We start from the raw sequence: 15,930 nt of genomic DNA, 5'->3' as shown, positions 1-15,930 counted from the left end.
TTGTTTTTTTTCGTTTTGGTTGTAACAGTTATGGTCCCCGAAAAAAAACAAATACGATACGTGTTTTCTTCTCTCTCTCTCTCTTTCTTTTTTTTTCTTTTTTAGTTTTATATCCGAACACTTACTGACAGACTGTATTTTCTGAAAGAAGCAAACGGAGGAAGTGAATTTCTTGTCGAAATTAGTGTATCGTGTTAAGAGAAACAATTGGAAAACGACATACGAAACCAAAAGTACACTTGTACGAATTGTGAATAATATTGTGTACTGTATTGTTCTTAGGAGAAAAAACAATTTACATACGAGACATTGATATCAATACGAATAGACGACATCTGATTGAGTTCTAAATTCTGCAAAATAAAATATGTGAACACCGCGATTTGCTTACTGATTAATGCACGGTAATAGAGATATTTTAACGTCTATGTTTATGGTTGCAATACATAAATATAGTTTCATTCAATCGGGATTTAACGAAATAACGGTCTCTTGCTCTCCCTAGGATTTTATTTAACTCGGAGAAGTGTTAAGAAATAGATTTTGTAAGCTGCTAAGTGATGGCATTAATCTTATAAGTTGTCGGGGATCATGTGACATAGTTGTGAGTACTGAGTACATAGTTACGGAATGGTCTGTCACGCATGTTTGAATGAGTGGATGTGTAAGTTAAAAAGTTCTACCAGTTATTCATTATAACGACAAAAATATGTAAAGAGTTTAATAATACTTACTAATAAAATAAAAAATGCCACTATAATAATGCTACGTATCCTCGATGAAATTGTCATGTGTGAACTATAAGCATCTAATAAGTGACACATGCACAAAACAAAATCTTTCTTGCTATTTGTATCATTTTCTATTTTCGCGAACTTATTTTGTATATTATCGAAACTCAAAAATCTCATCCAAAACCTTATCACGCAAAATTATAGAACTCATGTATGCTATCCATATTTATTCTCATTAAACCATTTTTATAAATTTCCGTTGAAATTGTTTTATATTTTCAGATCATTTCCGAATACTTGCCATTGGCGCGGTAATGAATTTAATTACACATTATTCTTTCACCGGCTAAGGTATATAAAATATTCGAATCGTCATAGAATGTGATTTGAATTTGAAATTTAAATGGCGCCGTACATTTCAAATGTGTTCGAAAATAATTGTTGCGTTTAACTCATTTACCACTAGGTGGCAATTTTATATTATGGCGGGCGACTTGAAATAACACAATCTTATCTGTCGAAGATTTTTTAAATGAATATCGCAAAGAAAGTTCATCAATATAAAATTCTACAGACTCTATCAAGACTGGAGAAAATATTCAATAATAAATTCTAAGCAAATTCTTCCTTTTTTCATTCATTATCAATACAGAAGATGGCTCTGTACTCGCGTTTGTCACGCTGACGCCCTCTACGCTGACGAACGCTATCTATATACTGTAAAATCAGAGAACGAACCTAACCATCCTCATGCGGGAAACAGCTATGAGGTAAAAGTAGGTGTCATCTATGTAACTAAATGACGCTTTAGCTAATGCTTAAGAAAAGTTGTAAAAAAAGTGACAAAAATGGAGCGTGGAGAAAGCACGGAAGATAATATTATGTCAACAGAAGGTGCATCTTCGAAAGCGTTTGTATTCTCCGCACCAAATGTACTTAGTCCTCCTAGCGGTATAAATTCCGAGGTTAATACAGAAACGTTCGATACATCGGTTACTAAGAAAGATGTTTTTACTTTTGCTACACCGACGTCAGTGTCGGAGCCGAATCTTTTAGGCGAGCCTAAGCATCAGTCGAGATCGTCCGAGAAACAATACAAACCTAAAATATCAAGGCACACTTACAAACCTGCTGTTAACGTTTTCGCCCAAGCTCTTAAGGATACTACAATGTACGAGCAGTTAAAGAAAAATTCTCGATCGCAAGCTGCTAAAATTAATCCAGAAAATTCAATAACCTGCACCAATGTACCTCAGTCTTTGCTCACAAAGGTAACAGCAAAAGAATACTTTATGATGTTTGGAAATCTTTTAAGGATCACTATTCGTCCCAAGAAGCAAATAATCACAGTTACCTATGCCACCAAAGACGAGGCGATTGTAGCTTACGATCAAAGCGGCGAGTACTATGGGGAGAAATTTAATGTAGAATGGACCAAACTAACCGCATTACCAAAGTCTCCAACCAAACGGAAAGAATCACAGAAGAATGTGGTAACAAATTTTATGAATGACGACGAGTTCCAAATGGAATTAGATGCTATGAAGAATCTAGCGTACAATGTACATGATAGAGATAACTCTGATTATTTTAATTATTCTTCAGTGAGTAAAAAGAAGGAAACACAGAAGGTCAAGGGTGCATCTAAGGCAGCATCAAGGACTGAGAAAGCAGCTGCTAAATCAGAGAAGCATAAAATAGATAGTCAAATATCAGATCTGTTACCCAATGCTAGCATTGAAGAAATGCAAAAAATAATTCGTCAACCAGCCTATAACTCAGAAGACAAGTACAAGGTATTAGAAGCCAGAGATCGACTCATGCGTACAAAACAAACTAAATCCCATACACTGGCTGCTGCTAAAGCAATGGTTGGGATATGCCCTGATATGTGTCCTGAAAAAGAACGTCTAATGCGCGAGTCGAAAAGACAACTCGCGTTGTACGAACAACTTGAAAGCAACGAGTATAAAATAAATCATGCGACCGCCGTGAAACAGTATTCCAGGTCTTCAGCAGATCAAGAGGAACCGATGGCGCATGATCTAAGACCTGTAAAATCCTTGAAAATGACCATGAGCTACTTGCTTCACGAAATAGCGAATCTTTGTGACGAAGAAGGTACGAATTTGGGAGACTGGTATCATTTCCTGTGGGACAGAACGAGGGGAATTCGGAAAGATATAACGCAACAAGAATTATGCTGCACAGATAGCGTTGAACTGGTCGAACAATGCGCTAGGTTTCACATAGTCTGTTCTGAAAGGCTCTGCGCCGAAAAACCGTCTGTTTTTGACAAAAAGATCAACTCGGATAATCTGACGAAATGTTTGCAAACATTGAAGTACATGTATCACGATCTAAGAGTGAAAGGGATAAATTGCAAGAATGAACCAGAATTTCGGGCATACATCATTCTATTGAATTTGAACAACAGCAACTTCATGTGGGACTTGCAAAGGCTCCCAAAGAGCGTGCAAAGATCTCCAGAAGTTCAATTTGCACAGAATGTATACTCTGCTTTGGAGTCGAATAATTATTATAAATTCTTCAAACTTGTTTGTAAAACAACGTATTTGAATGCTTGTATCTTGCTTAGGTACTTCAACCAAGTAAGGTTAAGGGCATTATCGATAATCGTAAAGGCTTATTGCAGAACTGCAGCAACGGCATATCCGTTGTACGAATTAATAGACATTTTGGGCTTCGAGAATGAACATGAGGCTATTCACTTCTGCGAACAAGTGGGATTAAATGTCGCGAGGGACGAACTGCATGTACTACTAAACAGACAGAATTTCTCTATGTCTGTAATAAACATGAAGCAAAACAGAGCCTGCAATGTGATAGAGTCTAAGAGGATAATGAAACAATTGTCTGTTGGAGAATGTATAGCAGGAGAAAAAATGCCAGAGAGGAATTACAAGTATCACATTCCACACAACAGTTTTGATGAGCAAGGATATTTATTATCGGACTCTGTCAATGCAGAGGACCAAAATAAGAGCGATGTTTGTACTCCAAACGATCCATATGAATACGTTGATGAAGACATAGCGGAAAGCAAGGAGTCTGACTTAGTCCCTGAGAAAAATCAAAATAAACATGAGAGTACTGGCTACAGTACTGAGTATAGAAATATATTCACTACGACCAGTGCGAGCAGTAATTTTAATACAAACATCATTACACCTCAGACGACTAGTACAAACATATTTTCAGTCTCCAAGTCTCAAGTGCCAATCACAGAGTTTCAAGAGAAACAGAAAGGTACAAACATATTTGGTTTTCCACCGAAACAGGAAAATGCTGTATCGGAAGCAAGTAGAACTAATGAATCATCTATTTTTGGTAACGCATATAATGCTACATCGACGATTGCAAAATCGTCTACTGTATTCTCAAAATCATTGGAGCCACCACCACCATATAGCAGTAGCGGTTCACCATTTACAGCAGCTGCAAACAAAAGTATATTTTCAGGAGCCACACAGGGAAATGTATTCATGGAAAATGTAACGTCTTCCTCGATATTCTCGAATACGTTCTCGAATGTGCAAACTGCTCCAAAATTGAAAGCAAGCATCCCAGCGGTAACTGATAGTAATAATAGATTAAGAGATGCTCCAAACATCTTCGCTCGTCCGAATCCGTTAGAAGAGAAAGCAAAAGATGAGAATGCAAAAGCAGAGGAGAAAATTTCTGCAAAGAGGATGCAACAAATTGATGAACTAGCAGAGCAAATTTTGAGCGATGTCGAGACGGAAATTGTTGAAAATTCTTGTTCTAGACTTGTCGATGAAGAAATGGATAAAATGAGTACCCGCGATAAATTAAGCGAGAACGTCAAAAATGAAATTTTGTCTGAAATTACTCGGGAGATATGCGACAGCATTCTACGAGAAGAAATTATTAGTTCGAGAAAATTACATGCATTGTCGAAGAAAATGAAAAAACGAACAGTCATCAAATATTTCAATATATGGAAGTTTAATGCTACGAAAAGGAAACAACAACGGAAATCACTGGATAATACTCCAGTATGGTTGCAAAAGTATTCCAGCGATGAATGCGCTAAATTATTATATTCGAAAAACCAGGATTTAGTTATTGAAAACATGTGTAGAAGAAGAGACGAGCACAAAGAATCGAAATCATACATTGATTCTTTGTACAAAGCCGAACTTGTCATTTTTATGGGCATTAAGGAAAACTTGAGATCTCCAGAGATGAGCATGCTTTCGAACTATTATTGGAAGTTAGTCATTTCCTGGCCAGACTTGTTCAACAAACCTGTTCTATGGCATCATAAAAAAATAATGAATCAGTATCTCTGTCCCGAAGACTATACTGTGAATCCAATAATAAAAACGCATCGAGCAAGTCCACTGGAAACTTTGCATATTTGTATTCGGAATTTCGAGGGTTTGATCAGCGATCATAATTTAGTGGGTTCGGATGCTCTCCTTTTTATAGCAAGCGCTACCGAGAATACAAACATCGTTATAAAACGTTTAATGAAAACTATATTATCTAGAGATAGACTAATGCCCATTCCTCTAGTATTCCTCATTTTGGGTGACGAAAATTTTAATACGCGAGACACAGAAGTAGTTTCTACATTAGAAAAACTATTAGACGCTGGATACTTATCAGTTTATACTATCATGAACGAGAACGATTTAAATGAGGAAACAATCTTGAATATGACGCAAACTGCCATATTCTGGTTGTCTGTAAATAAGTCACCTAAAAATCCATTAAAAATGGACTATTTGGAAAATATTTGTGATATTTGTTTAACAGACGAACTCTGGCTAAGGTAATCAGCAAAATGTTCTTTCGTTTGCTAAACTTTATCATCATATCTAATATTGCTTCTTTACAGGCTACAAGATGACTCCTTCTTCAATGACAAATTATTTTACGCGCTGAGGGAGCCGAAATTCATCATAGATCTACATAACGAAGCAATCACTCATCTAATGAATATACTACTGGATCCAGAATCATTTATGTATACAAAATTTGCTCCAGAATTTAAGAAATTCGTTAAAAACGAGTATATGATGCCATGTGGCTACGAATATTTCGACGACGCTTGGAAAAAGGAGGACTGTAAAGCAAGAATAGAAGATGTGTTGGATTCTTTTAAATTGCCACAGTGGAGGTGAGTTGCACTGTATATTTTATTAAACGAATATTATAAAATTGATTTGTGTATTACAGGTACGGCTGGCCATTGGATAATGACAACACGTTTCATCAGAATGTAACAAATTACTTTAAAGAAGCATTATGCAATGTTGATAGCGACGAAGTATCGTGCAGCTTATTCAACAGTTTATTCTTTACATCTGGTATGCTAACCGTGACGAACTTTATCGATGTTCTATTACATATCGTTAAGAGTAAGGTGAATTTTATCGATAAAGATTTGAAAGTGGTTTATAATAAGAATCACATAAAGCACTTTCGAGCGTTACCGTGGTGGTTTAAATCGAATGTATTCAATGAATATAAAGTTACGATGCAAGATTTAAATATAGAAAAACATGGAATGGTGGATGAAATGAAGAGTAACATGAGCGAACCAATCACGAAAAGACGAAGAGTATTTAGGAATGGAAAGAAAGATTCTGAAATCGATCCATTAGCTGAATTCTGCGAGTACAGTCGGAACCAAGTAATGGAGGTGCATTGCATTTCGAAAAAGGTGGAGGATCGTTTAAAGGTTCATCAAGAACAAAATAATTTATTTGAAGAAAAGTTGAGAAATGCATTGTGCAGCTAAACTAAATTTACTTAACAACATGTAAATATATTGTTATTTTTTATTCTCAAATTAGTTTTAGTGGGACGACGACTGTATTCTACGGTATTCCTCATATGTATAGTAAGGTTTATAATGTAAGTAATAGATTCGCATAAATTTATAGTGAAAGAAATTTGAGTTGCAAGACTTTACTAACTAATATGTACAAAAAAGATTTCGTATACAATATTTATTATAAAAATGATGAATTTATGTACAAAATAAGACGTGCGATTATCATAGTATTTTATATATAAAATTTTCATTTCTAAAAGTCACTGTTTAAATACACACACATACGAAACACGTTAAATTCCTCTATTATTTTATTTTATTTGTTCCTTATAATTCAATTTAATTGTAAATAATAGATAAGATTTTAGGAGAAGATATTATAGAAAAATAAGAACTTAGGAGATATTTAAAAAAAATTTTAATTCGTTTGAAATTCACCTAAATTTTACCGCAAGTTTGAGAATGCGCCTTTATTTGTACAACGACCTCTGGCGGAATGTTAGCTAACGAAAACCTTTGAATTTTAACGGAACTTTTTAAATGCCGTGTCTTAGGTCTGTTCAAACAGTGTTTCGACAAAGAATTTTGTTATTTTGAGTGAAGAAGAATAATATCTTTGAAGTATACTATACGTGAACAATAAGTCTTGATTTTTGAACGTTAATATAGTTTTTAAGCAAATTAGAATATTATTAAATGAACCGTTGAGTGAAAGATTTTCGTTTCATCTTTGAGCTCGTATTTCGGTACAAAACGTTATTTAGTCTAGCTTTTACATATCGTAAGATTCGAGCATGTCGCACTTAAAGTACATGAAAGAAATGAACAGTTTAACTAGAATGGACGAGAATATTAAAGGACCACTTCCTCGCTGGCAGAAGAAATGTTTAGAAACATCAAATTCAAGGTATTAATGAATCATTCAACTGTTTCTATTTTATTCAGAATTATGATACATGTTTCATTATTTACTTATTCGTACAGTGTCAATCTCAGTATCAATGCCTCCCGGAAACTTACGAACGGATCATTTATGAATAGCACTACGGGAAAAACGCCAACGAAAAAGAACGAAAATCGAGCTAAGAAAACTCCTTCCAAAGGTTCGAAGAAATCACCAAGTATGATATCATCTTTACAACTATAAATAGCCATTTCTAGGTAAAATAAACTCAAAAATATTTTATCAGGTCGATCTACACCTGCTAAAACACCCAGTGGTGGTGATAGATTCATTCCTTCAAGAGCAACTACCAATTTTGATCTGGGACATTACAAAGTTTGTATCCCTTAATGTACAATTTATTTCAATAATTCTATGAACTTGTATGCAAACACTAAATTCAAAAAAATGTACATTATAGTTTCAACAGCATGCAAACGCAGAGAGAGATGAGGAGAAACAGGACAACATAAGTCCTTCCAAGAGAGAAATGCAGCGTCTTATGAGTGAGAATTTACATGGCGGTGATATTAACAATATGAGAGTTTTATCTTACCAAAACAAAGCCCCTGCTCCTCCAGAAGGATATCAGAATCCATTACGGGTTGTGTATAGTCAGAGTAAGACACCGGCTAGTGTTAAAGCATCTACTAGATATATTCCACAGACTCCTGATAGAATCTTAGATGCTCCAGAAATTGTTGATGACTATTGTACGTGCTTCTATACATTTCTCTCCTGCTAATTTCTTAGAATTAATTTTCAACAGTAACATTTGATATGTCTTTCAGATCTGAACCTGATTGATTGGTCAGAAAGTAATATCTTAGCTGTAGCATTAGGTGCTAATGTATATTTATGGAACGCTGTAACAGGAACCATAGAACAGTTGTTTGAATTAGAGGGCAACGATTATATTTGTTCCGTTGCGTGGATTCAAGAAGGCCCTTATTTAGCTGTAGGTACAACAGTAGGAAATACAGAATTGTGGGACTGCAGCCAACAAAAGAGAGTACGTGTAATGAATGGTCATGCAGCTAGAGTAGGTTCTCTTTCTTGGAACTCACATATTTTGACAAGTGGATGCAGGTAATGGTCATCTTATAGCACAGTTAAGTTATATTAATAGTAATAAAATGATTTATTAATCATGGTTGCTTATATTTCGATTTCTAGAGCAGGACAAATCGTGCACCACGATGTCAGACAAAGGGATCATTTAATATCGACTATAAACGCTCATGCTCAGGAAGTATGCGGTTTGAAATGGTCACCCGATGGAAAATATTTAGCAAGCGGCGGGAACGATAATATGCTACAAATTTGGCCATCGATTTCCGGACAACATCATACTCACACGCAACCGCTTTATTCGTTGAATCAACATCAAGCAGCCGTCAAAGCACTGGCATGGTGCCCATGGCAAAATAATATTCTTGCGAGTGGCGGTGGTACTGCTGATAGAACAATTCGGTTCTGGAATTGTAATACGGGTAATTGCAACAAAGCACTAATTACCAGAGTTGTGCGAGAACCCGGAAATCTCGGGTCGGCGGTTTCAGAATTGTATTCGGGATCGAGACAGGTTCTCAAAACTTTTAGGATGCTCACATATATTGGGACTCCTGATCATTTTCGGGATTCTCGAGCATATTCGAGAATCCTTATATATTTAAGAATCCGCCCGATCCCGAATAAACTTTTATTAACAAGAGCAACTCGGATTACACGTATCTTTTTTAATAACAGGTGCATGCTTGAATACGATTGACACTAAATCGCAAGTGTGTTCTCTGCTTTGGTCGACGACGTACAAAGAAATTGTGTCCGGCCACGGATACGCACAGAATCAATTGATTATATGGAAGTACCCAGGTATGACAAAGGTCGCAGAGCTTACAGGTCACACTAGTCGTGTGTTACATTTGGCTATGTCTCCCGATGGCACGACGATACTCAGCGCAGGTGCTGATGAAACATTGAGACTGTGGAAATGCTTCCAACCGGATCCGCACAAGAAGAAGGAGCCCAGCGAAATGAAATCGGTTCCTTCCAGACTTAAGCAATCCATCCGATAAGAATTTTATGCTCATAGAAGAAATATACTTTTGTATTTATGTTTTAAACGCGTTGAAACGTAGTCGATCACCTACATTTCAACAACAAGGGTTCGCGGCGGGATTCCCTTTTATTCGATTGTTAACAAACATACTTGGAATAAATTGAGACACCTGGTACCTAAAATTCCGAGTTTTGTTTTATACAATTCTAGAACTCGGATAAGTGACTGAGAATGATTGTAACTCGAAATATAACGACCTAAGAGATTCTTAAGTAGAAACTATTTTTTTTTATTGTATTTGAATAAAAGTGTCTTATAAAAGTATGCATTTTTATTGGAATTAGATGGTATTCGTAATTAATTTAAGTTACCCGCGTTTGAAGTCTTGTATCTTGATTTATAGCTGAACGATATGTATCAAGGTGAAAGGTAATTTCAACCCCCACCCTTCCTACTCAAGCATTCAAGTCTTCAGGTAAGAATTCTTTGACCCAACCTGTCCTTAGAAGCATAAAACGAAATAAATGTCTGGTACACAACGAACATAACAACATAACAATTTCAAAAACATTTAGGCATATACATACTTTTATAAGTGTATTTTTTTATAGAATATTAAAAATTACATTGTACACAGTATGGACGACACAAACTCTAAAAACATACCCACAAAGTCTAAATATAGTGAACAAGTTTGTGCTGCAGAAGGTACACCAGATGATAATGAGCATGATTGGTGGGCAAGCGATAGCGGTTCCTGTACTGGATCATATTATTCAGACACAGACAGGTACAGAAAATTGTTTAAAAATATTGTATCAGTCTCTGATGAAATATATTTTTGTGATAAGATCGTAATATGTTTTTGGATACAGTTCTGCTGCAGAATGGGAATCAGAAATCAGCCCTACTGGAGAATTATTTTACATAGAATCTGCTGCAGAAAGTATAGTTGATGGTCAGTCTTTGTACAATGAATCAGAACATGATTCTCAACCAGAGCTGACACGACGCCGTAGCACAAGAGCTGGAAAACTTATGAGACTTATAAGGCGCAAAGAAAGCAAGAGATGGAGTACAAGAAATAAGAAAAATTATTCTAGTACTACGTCCAACAATATATTGAATCCTGGGAAAGAAGGAAGCACGACTAAGGAAGTTACATTCAGGGATTTTCAAGTGAATATGCTTTTATTGTTGTGTAAGTACTTTTGGAAACAGTATATGTGTTACGTAAATATTTTAGGCTGGAGAAATTCGAGAAGTCACACTATGGGTTGATCCAGATAGAAGACATAAATTAGGGAGACGAGCTACATTATGCGAAGCTTACTTCGGAATCACTCCGGGTGTATTCTCAGATAAAACAAGAGTTATGGTAGCTGGATTTATACCGGATGGGGAGGCAATGAAAAATAAGAATATTAAAATTGGTGACTGGTTAAGAAGTGTGAACTCGACTAACATCACATATCAAAATTTAGATCATATATTGTCTGAAGTAACTGTTGCAACAAATGTAAGAATGCTGATTATAACAACAGTAAAAAATATAGATATGTGTACTATAATTTTTGTTTGTTATTTAGGTAACATTAGAGCTGCAAAGGGTTGCAGGGATTGATGTAACAGAAAAATTGCCTGGATTGAGCAGTCCTAAGGTATAATTTTATTTAATGTGTGTACGATATTGTTTTTAATATTTTTCGTTATTAGCAATCCATATTGGTACAAAGACTAATGAACAAGGAGGAAAGCAAAGACCTGATGCAATCTCTTATAAATTACCCACTTGGCGTTCTGTATCTGAGAACCACGGAAATTTCGGAAATGGGACCAGAATTGCAGGGTGTTCTTTATACGTTTCCCCGGTCGGAGAATAAAAATACTCAATCTATTTTATGCACGACGAGAGGAGCTTTTATAACTCTTAATCACTTGTTACCAGGAATAACGGGATCACAGCCTACTAGGTATTAATTATTAACCTTATAAATAGTTGACGAAATTTTTCACAATACGGATAAATCGCCTTTTATAATGTAACTTTTATAGTACTACTGTACAGGTAGCAAACGAAGAAGTTCACGTTGTATACGTGCCGAGAAACGAAGAATTACTTTTAATAGCGTTACCAAAAAAATGGTGAACAATACTTATTATTTATTATGTACTATTTATTATTTATTAAGTAGTAATAAACTATTTATTGACTGTTAATGTTTTCAGTTGCAATCTCGAGGAAGCTGTAAATTTATCGCTCGATTTAGTCAGAACCTTAGAATTCGTACATCAGTCGCTAACAAATTGTTTTACGCCCATTGGAAACCATTCTTCTTTAGATCACTTTTTTATTTTGTTCTTCGAACAATTACTCGATCTAAAGGATTTTGCAAACAACGTAGGATTACCAGACTGTACTATGAAAATTAATAATGATATCGAGAGCATGGAAAGTTATAAATTTAGGAGCACTTTCTCAGTAGCAAATTCTATAGAGTTATCAAGAGATGCACAGATTCAGATTGATGCTGCCTTAAGTGAAATGGAAGCTATGGATTATAGGGATTGGGTACGTACGCGCAAAAGAAGAGAGAAAGCAAACAACTAACGTGATTTTTCTTTTCGTAGAACGAAGATCCCATGGACTGCCAAAGACTATACACGATTTTAGGTAGCTGTGTGTATCACAAAGAATACCTTCTCGGTTCCCATTTAATGCACAGTGATTTGATCGAAGTCAACTCTTATCTTCGACACAATTGTCTCCTGAACTTAGTGATGAGCGAGCCTGTAAACAATCTTGTTATTTGGAAAAAAGTTTATCCCTCATCATGTAATCGTGGAAATTTGGATAACACTAAAAGCATCCAACCACTGGTTCCTAATGGAAAATGGTTTTTACTTGTTGTTGGATATGGATACGACTTATTAGCAGTACTTCTGGAATCTGGTGGCTGTACAGCAAAGTAATAATGCTATTACTTAATTGTAATTCGTTATTTCGATTTTATTAAATTATTTCTAGTTCTATAAATCTAGATGCAGCGAAACCATTGGCCCCGATGTATTTTATGTAGAAGAAGCTCAAGAAACTTTAAAGCATATACAAAAGATAGGAGTGACAACATTGGCGGCTAAATGGATTGCGTCTAATACGAGACCAGAAGTAATACCTAACGAGGATCATGTGTCTACGAAACCATCATCGAGCATCACAGAAAACTTTTTAGGTCTTATCAAATCGACCGATGTACAAAATTCGCCCGCGAGATCATCTCTCGCTTTAGCTACTAATAAAAAGGCTCAAGAGATACCATCCATTTTGAAAAAACGCAGCACGGAAGAAAGTCCAATGGTGTTAGGATCTGGTAAATAGAATCGTTAATTAGAAGATCGACACGGTCAGTTAGAATGTAGTAGTAGGCTTTTATTTACACGTGTAACACCATACAGTAAAATTCTGCAAAAACTTTATAAGCTTATAGCTCGATAACTGTTTGTTTGCGACATGTTTCTCTTACAAATATCCACCGATCGAAAGGTATAGATTCACGCCTAGAACGGATGACCATTGCTGTTCTTACACCTTGTACTTCTTCACCAATAATAATATAGTTCTAAAATTCTTTATAGTGTATTCTTTGCACACATCGGAAGATTCGCTGAGTCAAGGGACAGGTGGAGTCAGCGAAATTAGTGATGAAGCCATGCCTATATTAGGAAGACGGGCGACAAGAGAAAAAATGTCAAGCGGATCGAAATATTCTGATGACAGCGATTCCGACATCGATATGTACAAAGTAAATAACAAATCAATTATTTTATGTGACGCCTATTTCACGGAAATAATGCCTTGTATAAAATACGTTGTTGCAGAACGACTGTCGGATGTTGAATATGGACATATCAAATATACGGGAGAACCTATTAAATCAAGCCGAGTACTTGTCACCAAAAATATTGACGACAGGTGATAAGAATTATCTTTATCACTACGTGCATTTAGATATGGCCGAAGGTATCCTATTATCATCAAAATTATTAGAAAGTTCAGAGAAAGATCATAAGATTATAGTTAATTTTAATAAATGTGTTCACGTCATACACAGACTTTTGCATAACACAGTGAGATTTAAGAAAATGTTGAATTCGGATATGGACAAAAGTGTAATTAATAAGAGTTTAATCGCCGTTAAAGAGCATGGAGTATTATTTGAATGTGACAATATTACTTATTGGGTTGTCGGGCGATTATATACGACTCCTCATCCGAAGGAATTGTATGTGTGCTATCAAGATTCTGCACCACAAAATTTAATCGAAATAGCATTCAAATTACATTCGTTACATACACTAAGTTAAATTGTTCATCTTCTTCACCAAATAACTGATAAATCTCATTTATCATATATCTATACTTAATCCACATTTTTTTAAACATAGCTTTATTTTGTTCAACTGTATTGTCATATAACTTCATATTCAACTATCACATTTGGTAATTTATTTATATTTTTTATACAGAATTTACATAAAATGGCCTTTTTACTTTACAGTACCTTATTAACGCTTATAATATACAATATATTAAAACTTTTAAACACCATGTTCCATCACAACTCAAACGTCCAAATGTTCATTTCGTTTTCAATGAGGTAAGAATATTTACGTATTTGTGCTCTGGTGGAACATTAATATAGTAACAATCTTTGAACAACTACAAATCTTTTTATAATGTACAAAAATAGTATTCATTTTTTTATGTTAATAAATTTTGAGAAAATTCTAATTTGTTTTATATACATTACAACACATTCTCTTCCTCATCGTCGGAGTGTTGTGCAACTGGAAAATGTACGCGTACACACGCGCCAGCCATTTTACTACCATAATGACCACTCCAATATGATTTATCTACGCCTCCATGAGAATATATAATTTTTCGGAGTCCCGGTTTATAATTCTCAAATGTGTGCGTTACCTATTTAAAAGAGAACACTTATTATTGCATAGAAAAACTTCTCTGAGCATAATTATTCTATTTATAATCAGGGTGTTCGACTACAGATGGGAGAAAATTTGAGGGATGGTTCTCCATGGCTATATAAGACGAAAGTGAAAAACAAAAAAATTACGATTTCAATTACAAATCAATTTCAGACTCCTTGAACTTTTCCCATAAAAATGAGCCCTTCAGCAGGATGAAGAATTGAAAATTGGTGTTCATTGGCGTCACAATGAACTGGGAAAGGACACGGTAATACGTACACGATGCCATTGATTTTGAGTTTCTCCAGTTATCGTATCATCAAAATCAAAGGTATACATGATTTGATCCTTCTCATTGATTAAATACACTTTAAGCTCAAAAGCAGCTGGACAGTCCCATCTGCAGCTATAATGTTCGCTGATCTATAGAAAGAAGAATTAAGCCATCAGAAGAATATTTCTTATATAAAAATGATTAGGTTGTTGCATACGAAATATCCGATTTTAGAAGGCAAATGTTATGAAGCATTTTATATTATAGAATAAATCCAGTTTCAAGGTACCTCTATCGGAGGCCTTAAGGTGTCCATAACATATGGTATCAGACCTTCCTTTTCTAAGTCGATTGTTTGTCTTTTTACACAGAGGTGGTAGGATGTAGTGAAACAGTGCTGTTTACCCTCCAAAATGGGATCATCGCTGGGTAAGGGTGGAACACCTACTGGAGGATTTTCCACAGCCCAGTTATTGCCACCCTCTAACGTGATCTTCCAATGCTTCTGTAGTCCTTCTTCTCCGGAATGATTTTTGATCAAGTTTCTTCCAAAAGGTTTCTTCTTACATATAAAATAATACACGTACCAAGGTATGTCCTTCTTTAGTAAAAGCGACTGACCACCAGACGCTAATTCGGCCACTTTGCGCCAAACATAACTTTTTATTAACATTTCCCATCGTTTGCAAACCAACTGACAACTCAACAGAGATTTATAATCGACATAGGTGAAGATCTGTGTTAACAATTCGCCAGGAATATACCTGTCAGCGAGGATTAATCCGTTTTCACTTTCTTCGTCGAATTCTTCACGAATGTTCATGCTGCTGTTATGAAATTGCCCCATTAATTAATGTTCACGCAATTCACAGTCAGCGGAAAATGAATATTGTTGTGCGTAGAAATATGTATTGGTCTTCTCTTCACAGTTTCGAATATTAAAATATTGTTTTATTTTTCAAGAATGTTAACTGCGAGCTACACTTGGCTACATTATTTCAAACGTCACCCGACGTTTGTTAGCAAATACGTCAACTACGCATTGTATCATCATAGATGTAAGATTTATAGAGAAGTGTGATGTCATGCGTCATG

The 15,930-nt window shown here is 35.4% G+C and overlaps 4 protein-coding genes across 5 annotated transcripts; 3 read left to right on the top strand and 1 right to left on the bottom strand.

The window, feature by feature from the left end:
- Positions 1–1,492: 1,492 nt before the first annotated feature.
- Positions 1,493–6,554, top strand: Xmas (RRM_XMAS2 and SAC3_GANP domain-containing protein xmas). The gene is made up of 3 exons (XM_076802704.1): positions 1,493–5,556; positions 5,623–5,904; positions 5,964–6,554. Exons 1-3 carry the CDS (start codon positions 1,583–1,585, stop codon positions 6,526–6,528), a joined length of 4,821 nt encoding a protein of 1,606 aa, XP_076658819.1. The 5' UTR covers positions 1,493–1,582; the 3' UTR covers positions 6,529–6,554.
- Positions 6,555–6,699: 145 nt separating this feature from the next.
- Positions 6,700–9,890, top strand: Fzy (cell division cycle 20 protein fzy). 2 transcript variants are annotated; one of them, XM_076802707.1, is made up of 7 exons: positions 6,700–7,471; positions 7,549–7,667; positions 7,755–7,843; positions 7,929–8,220; positions 8,299–8,596; positions 8,684–9,000; positions 9,257–9,890. In XM_076802707.1, exons 1-7 carry the CDS (start codon positions 7,359–7,361, stop codon positions 9,583–9,585), a joined length of 1,557 nt encoding a protein of 518 aa, XP_076658822.1. In that variant the 5' UTR covers positions 6,700–7,358; the 3' UTR covers positions 9,586–9,890. The 2 variants fall into 2 exon arrangements, with proteins under 2 accessions (XP_076658822.1, XP_076658821.1); XM_076802706.1 differs by having other exon boundaries at positions 7,549–7,685.
- A 26-nt stretch (positions 9,891–9,916) lies between these two features.
- Positions 9,917–13,948, top strand: In (inturned planar cell polarity protein). Its single transcript, XM_076802705.1, has 12 exons — positions 9,917–10,044; positions 10,181–10,359; positions 10,445–10,748; positions 10,816–11,088; positions 11,159–11,230; positions 11,286–11,542; positions 11,625–11,714; positions 11,799–12,141; positions 12,201–12,538; positions 12,612–12,940; positions 13,206–13,372; positions 13,449–13,948. Exons 2-12 carry the CDS (start codon positions 10,208–10,210, stop codon positions 13,932–13,934), a joined length of 2,811 nt encoding a protein of 936 aa, XP_076658820.1. The 5' UTR covers positions 9,917–10,044; positions 10,181–10,207; the 3' UTR covers positions 13,935–13,948.
- A 105-nt stretch (positions 13,949–14,053) lies between these two features.
- LOC143362492 (F-box only protein 44) lies at positions 14,054–15,910 on the bottom strand. The gene is made up of 3 exons (XM_076802710.1): positions 15,125–15,910; positions 14,841–14,984; positions 14,054–14,553 (listed from the first exon to the last, which is right to left on the bottom strand). The coding sequence occupies exons 1-3, from the start codon at positions 15,680–15,682 to the stop codon at positions 14,377–14,379; spliced, it is 879 nt and encodes a 292-aa protein (XP_076658825.1). The 5' UTR covers positions 15,683–15,910; the 3' UTR covers positions 14,054–14,376.
- Positions 15,911–15,930: the final 20 nt, after the last annotated feature.

Source organism: Halictus rubicundus, chromosome 17, assembly GCF_050948215.1.
Source record: "Halictus rubicundus isolate RS-2024b chromosome 17, iyHalRubi1_principal, whole genome shotgun sequence".
In the NCBI taxonomy this organism is placed as follows: Eukaryota; Metazoa; Arthropoda; class Insecta; order Hymenoptera; family Halictidae; genus Halictus; species Halictus rubicundus.
This window is presented reverse-complemented; position numbering and strand designations above follow the sequence as displayed.